This window comes from Nanorana parkeri, unplaced genomic scaffold, assembly GCF_000935625.1.
Source record: "Nanorana parkeri isolate BGI_ZX_2015 unplaced genomic scaffold, ASM93562v1 scaffold559, whole genome shotgun sequence".
Taxonomy (NCBI): Eukaryota; Metazoa; Chordata; class Amphibia; order Anura; family Dicroglossidae; genus Nanorana; species Nanorana parkeri.
Window position 1 is genome coordinate 552,841 of NW_017306827.1, and position 6,385 is coordinate 559,225.

At 45.0% G+C, this 6,385-nt stretch overlaps 2 protein-coding genes across 2 annotated transcripts in view; one reads left to right on the top strand and one right to left on the bottom strand.

Moving 5' to 3' along the window:
- The window catches only part of LOC108791550 (surfeit locus protein 1), a 15,663-nt gene extending 9,532 nt beyond the window's left edge, over positions 1-6,131 (bottom strand). The window contains exons 1-3 of the mRNA XM_018562066.1: positions 6,088-6,131; positions 4,804-4,885; positions 136-260 (exon numbers count right to left, since the gene is read on the bottom strand). Of these exons, the coding sequence (XP_018417568.1) occupies positions 136-260; positions 4,804-4,885; positions 6,088-6,123 (243 nt within the window). The 5' untranslated portion in view covers positions 6,124-6,131. The remainder of the gene's footprint in view (positions 1-135; positions 261-4,803; positions 4,886-6,087) is intronic.
- Positions 6,132-6,205: 74 nt separating this feature from the next.
- The window catches only part of SURF2 (surfeit 2), a 6,368-nt gene continuing 6,188 nt past the window's right edge, over positions 6,206-6,385 (top strand). Inside the window, exon 1 of the mRNA XM_018562074.1 lies at positions 6,206-6,329. Coding sequence (XP_018417576.1) covers positions 6,255-6,329 — 75 coding nt within the window. The 5' untranslated portion in view covers positions 6,206-6,254. The remainder of the gene's footprint in view (positions 6,330-6,385) is intronic.

A 6,385-nucleotide genomic window follows, 5' to 3' on the forward strand; every position in this document is an offset into this window, starting at 1 on the left:
GGGAAGGAGGGTCTGGTGCTGCTGGTGTACTGGGAAAAGGGATGGGATAAGGGATGGGCTCTTGTTGGAAGTATTTGTGTATTAAGGTTGTATTGATGGCTGGGGTAGGTGTTTCTGTGAAGTCAGGCACTTTACCTGCCAGGTGCCCAAGCTAAAGGTGGCAACAGGTATGAGCAGCAGAAACCATTTCAAGAACTGGTCTTCGCTGGATTCAGCGGCTGCAGAAGAAGTGCAAAGTCTGTGCGATTGGGACTGGGGACCTAGAGGAAACACAAGGACATTGCATAAGACATTACAAAACTGATGTGATATGTAGGGCTGCAACAACTAATCGACATAATCGATTATAATCGATTATTGAAAAAGTTGTCAACTTTTTCAATAATCGATTAATCGGCTTCCGATCAGTTGGCCCTGTTCATGGCTTCCCACATGCTGCACGTCGCACCTCCTCCCCACCTCACACTCGCCAATCATTGGAGCCATTTTTAAAAATGTATTTTATTGTTTATCCGATTAACCGATTAATCGAACGTAATAATCGGCTAACTAATCGATTTTGAAAATAATCGTTAGCTGCAGCTCTAGTGATATGTATGGCTTTGTCCCTCCATTCCCTGGAAGGATGTGTACATACCCTCAACAAGCTGAAAATCTTCAGCTGGTAGGATGGTAATATCCCATGGAGGAAACTACACAGAAAACCAAAAAGCTATCTCCGTTATAATACATATTGCCTTCTGGCAATCATCAACAACCAGATACCGAAGATCCAACGTTTCTTCACATATGAAAGCAAGGCTCATCCCCTCACATTGCAGGAGGATTGGAGAAAATAGGAAAGGATGGTATAGAAAATATGTCGTCAGGCACCAACATTAAATCTTTACACCACACGCTACAACTCACACATTTTCTACATTGCACCTCATTCCCCCCAACCTGCTCTGTCTAACTTCTTATAGGGTTTGAAACCACCTGCAAGAAGAAGGCACTTTGCCCCATTACTATTCCTATATACTGTATGTACCGATCCATCCTCCACAGGGACAATACCCATCTTTAATGGGAAGAAGGGTAAGGAGACTTAACCTGAATATTACTTATACATAAAAAATGGGCAGGAATACAGAATGTATAGGATACAGGAAATCAGGATTTAACATCTTAAGTAGGTTGTATAGAACACCCTGGTTACTTCAGTGCATACATCTGACTACTTCAAACCATTGTTGTAGATCTGAAGCCGAGAAGAGGTCCTTATATCACAACATGCGGGATCTGTTTACTGCTCTTTCCATAATGTACACAGCATACTTGTACATTATGGCAGAGTCACCTTATTGTTGTACCTCCTCTGATGCTCAAAGATCACAGCTGTGCTTTGTCACCCTGTAAGCTGCCTCCACCTTCTTCCAGATTCCTGTTGGGCCTCTTCAGCCATTGATGACGTAACTCCTGCACATGTACACTTATCCCGGCACCCACCACCATTCTTGGCTAAGAATGGGCTGGTAGTGTACACTGCATTGCTCATGCGTCACAAGTAGTGTACACCTGAACAAAGAAATTGCAAGGAGACATGCAAAGTCTCTTCTGCTAAGAAGAACTATCCCTTACTATTTTTCTTTTTAAGTAAAGTTCTGCACTGAGAGCTTTTGGAACCAGATGAGAAACCTCTCTCAACAGTTTAAGGACTATAACATATAGCATTTAATTCCCTAGAAAAGTTAAAGAGAAACTGCAGGAATCTGTTAACGTTAACTGTTGCAGTGGGGCTATGCCTGCACTGCAAGGGGTTAACTGCTTGTTTTGTCTAGAGAGTGAAAATAGAGAATATATACTCAACTGATCCTTGGTCCTGCCTGGCTGCTAGAACAGTCCCTGCAGCCCCTTCTCCCTTGGGCTTCGGCAGTCTAAGGACCTGTGACAGCATCACATCTAATAGAGTGTATTAGATGTGAAGATGCAGAGGGACATACCACAGTCGGAGTGGAAGGGGAGATAGGTGATGGGTCACTGCTGCAGGACCGAGGATAAGGTGAGTATTACTTCTGTATTATTGACCCCAGAGTTAAAAAAAACAAAAAAAACAAAAAACAGTTAACCCTCACAGTGCCAGATAGCCCCACTGTGAGGGTTAACTTTTCAAATACCTTGAGATCTTCTTTAACTACCTGCTGTCCGGCCGTTATAATTAAACGGCCGGACAGCAGCTTCTTGAGGGCGGGTGGGCGTCTTTAGACGTCCTATCCCGTTCCGCTCTGAATGTAAACAGCCATTGATGGATGTTTACATACAAGCGTTCGGGCGTCTGTAGAGCTTGCTTGCTCCCTATGTGATAGCAATAAAGTTCAGTGGGGAAAAAAAAGGTTTGTTACATTGTTACAAATTTTGTTACAAAAAAACAAAAATAAAAATAAAAAATAACATATCAAAGCAATAAAAAAAAAATTAAAGTCCCCCGCCCCCACGCCGATTACATCCATTGCGCCGCACGTTACATATCGCCGCGAACGTCGGAATGAGAGCAATAATTCTATGGCCATTAGTCACTGATAACACTAAACTGATGTGCGGTAAAAGCTTTTAAAGCCTCGGCTATGGTCAATTTTGGGCATGGTAGTTTTTTGCGATTTAACGGGTGCGCGCAATTTTAAAGCTTGACATGTTTGGTGTCTATTTACTCTACGTGACCCTGACTTTTATATTTTACCAAAAAAGTGGGTAATAATAAATGTTTTATAACATGACGTAGGGAGAACAGGTTTTTTTTCAAAATTTTTGGTACTTTTTTTATTATACAGTAAAAAAAAAAAACCTGTAGTGGAGATTAAATACCACCAAAAGAAAGCTCTATCTGTCCCCAAAAAATGGTATAAAATTCATTTCAGTACAGCGCTGCATGACGGAATAAATGTCAGTCAAAGTACCGCAGCGCTGAATACTGAAAAATGGCCGGGACAGGAAGGGGGTTTAACACCACGGTCAGCAAGTGGTTAAAGTAACAGCCTGCACCCTTGTGGTCTGAAAACAAAAACAAGCACCCATGCTACAGATGTCGTTTTCCAAAACCATCAATTTTAAAGACAAGAAGACCAGACCTCAGTATCCATGGTATTATTGATGATTGCAGAAAAAGAACACGTCAATCGAGTCCGGCCTATGAATATATTTTTGTTTTTGAACCTTTTTGTCTCTAAGTGACTCACTACCTCTGGAAGCCTGGTACAAGCCTCTGCTACCTGTGTGGCATGCAGGCCAGTGCACAGACCTGCTCCTGGAAGGGGCAGGTGCTGCACGCAGTTACACGCCAACCCCAGCCTGTACATCCGTGCTGATCCGAGTGCCTGCACTTGGATGTACACTGTCTAGGTCAGGGGTAGGCAACCTTGGCTCTCCAGCTGTCCTGAAACTACAAATCCCATCATGCTTCTGCTTCTTGGAGTCATGCCTGTGGCTTGCAATGCCTTGTGGGATTTGTAGTTTCAGCACAGCTGGAGAGCCAAGGTTGCCTACCCCTGGTCTAGGTGCAAGTGCAGGCACCCGGATCTGCATGGATGTGTAGGCTTGGGTCAGCTTGTAAGCATGTGCAGCCGCATCCTCCCATAGAGGTACAGGCAGCTGCATGCAGTTACACACAGCACCTGTCCTTCCATTTATTAAAAGGTTTCAATCATGTTCCCCTCCCCCTTTCCTTTCTTCTTCCAAGCTGTAAACATTAAGTTACTCTAGTCTCTCATTATGATGATGCTTTCTCCCTCAGACCTTTCACCAGTTGTGTTGCCTGACCTTTTGGACTTGTTCCATCTTGTCACTTTCTTTTTGTAAGTGAGGTCTCCAGAACTGGATACGGTATTCAGAATGAGGTCTAACAAACTCTCTGTAATGGAATCCCGACCTCCTGCTGGTAATCTTTTAGGTGAATATAAATCCCTGTTGGCTGAACCAATGGAAGACTTTAGGAGAGATGAAAACAAGCCTGAAAATCTTATTGTCGGGTATTTACACTTAGACGTTCTGTCTAGCTGGCCCGGCATGAGGCTCCCCCCTTCCCCACCTTTCTTATACTTCCCCACTTTCCTTACTCCGTCTGGTCTTTCTTCCTGCTTCCCTTAAAAGGTTTCTAAAACTTACCAGTCTTTTCGCACGCTCCCGTCCGAGAATCCGAAACTACTCAGGGTGGCCACAAAGCATTTTGGGGCGGACGCATGCGCAGTTCGGATTTTCGGCCGGGAGACGAGGAGACGCAAGGTAAGTCTATAGACGCATTCACCCGCATGCAGACACCGTGGGACAGGAAGTGCCAGCAAGGACAGAGGAGTCAGCGCTGGATCGGAGACCCGCAGCAGCGCTGGAGAGAAGGCTGAAAAGGATAGGAAAGAAGAAGAAGATCGGATTAAGAAACATCATTTAAGGTAATTGCTTTAATTAACATGGGGGGGAGGGGAAAAAATGATCCTTTAATGTCACTTTAATAATATGTACTTTTTTTTATGTCATTATCCTACTCCTACCCCACTAGACTAACCCTATACACAACATCTCCTGTCCGTTAGTTTCAAAAATGTATTCCTTCTCTTCTCTGCATTTCACAAGCAATTATAAATGAAAATAGATACACACACCGACTCCATAAATATTTCCTTTATGGTGCAGGATGAGGAATGGAATAACCAGGTCTAACATGCATCCTGTACTAAGATGGAGTAACAGTTTTTGTCACTCTTTGGGTGCCCATTGTTCCAATATGTCAGACATTGCGGCTGCGTTGCCCATATAGACAAAGCATATGTCACTTACCCCTTTTCAGACAGAGCTGACTGGACCCGAGCCAGACACGGGGGGTAACCACCCGAGATACAGACAGTGCTGAGCTAAGGACCTGGAAGAAAGATCAGTGATCAGAATTATAAACAGACATGAGAAACGTGTTATGGATCGGACCGAGAGATGATGCAGAAAAGATGGCAGCATTCTGCCAGCATCTGGAGGAGAAATAACTAGAACCCCCATACGGGAAGATGGAGCCTTGTCAGCGTTTTATTATTGTGCACTTATGACTTTAGCTAAACACTCCTAACTGTCCGATCTGAGAGGAACAGATCAGTCCACACCTGACCTCGCTTGGCCAGAGAGTTTTTCCACCACGGGCTCTGGATGCTCTTCTGTATTTATTGCCTGCAATGCACCTTCCGCAGCAGAATTGGTCAGGCCGAAACTGAAAATGACTTTTTCCCCACCTTTTATAATTGTATTGTAAGCACATGGCGCTTGAATAGCTTCAGCCAGGGAATGACAGCTGCCAGTGGCAAGATTCCGCAGACGACAGCTGAATGTAAATACAGCAGATAGTGGGCGGGTGCAATAGCCAGCCTGCTATCGGCCATTTCACATTGCAATAGCTAATAGCAGACTGGCTATTTCACCGGCCCACTGCTTGCTGTGACCTCCTCCCGGCGTGGAGGAGGGAGGTAGGGGATCCAACCAACTAATCAAAATTGAGAATAGTTGACAACTGTTCTGATTTTTGATTAGTTGGTTGCAGTCCTAGTCTCTATCTGCAATAAACAGGGCAAGAACTGCCATCAGTCTGACATTATGACCAGCAGGATCAACCTTCCCATGGCAGAGCATTTCCGCAGCCATGACCACAGTATTGAGGACCTGAGAATCGCTGTTCTGATGGAAAAAATATAGATGCAAAGTGAGATGAAAGAACAGTTATATAAACATGGTGGCCACAATACGGACAAGGATTTCATGGGCACTATAACTGAGCTGTCATCTCTGTGTAGCTCACATTTGGGCTCCCAGTCAGATTACTAATAAGGATAAAAATGCCATAGCCAAGTATGCCAATTACTGTTGTGTCCCCACTGGGGAAAATCACACACTTCCCGTTTAGCTGACCTCTGGGTTTTCTTCACTTCCTATCCCACTGTCCCCTCAATTCATGCTCTGTTGACCCCTAATGTTCGCTCAGGTGATGTCCTGATATGCAAAGACCGTCCACCAATCTAATCAAGGTTGCGTGGGAAATAAGTTATTCCCGTGTTCCCCCTGACACCCAGCCATGACTCTTACCCCCCGCCGACCCAGTAAACACAACACCGCAGCCATTCTTGTCTTCCATCCAGCACTTCCGGGTCACGTGCACCCGTCACCATGGAGACAAGTAGATTTGCACCCGCCATTTTGGCGTAGCCCTATGTGTTTCTTCCTCTTGCGGACGAGGAACACGTGTTGACAGCATGGAGGCGCTACCGGAGGATGTGCGAGAGTTCCTCGCCCAACATCCCGAGCTGGAGCTAGTTCCGGGAAAAAAGGTGGGTGACTGACTGACTGACTGACTGACTGACTGCTTGGGGGGGGGGGATTTACT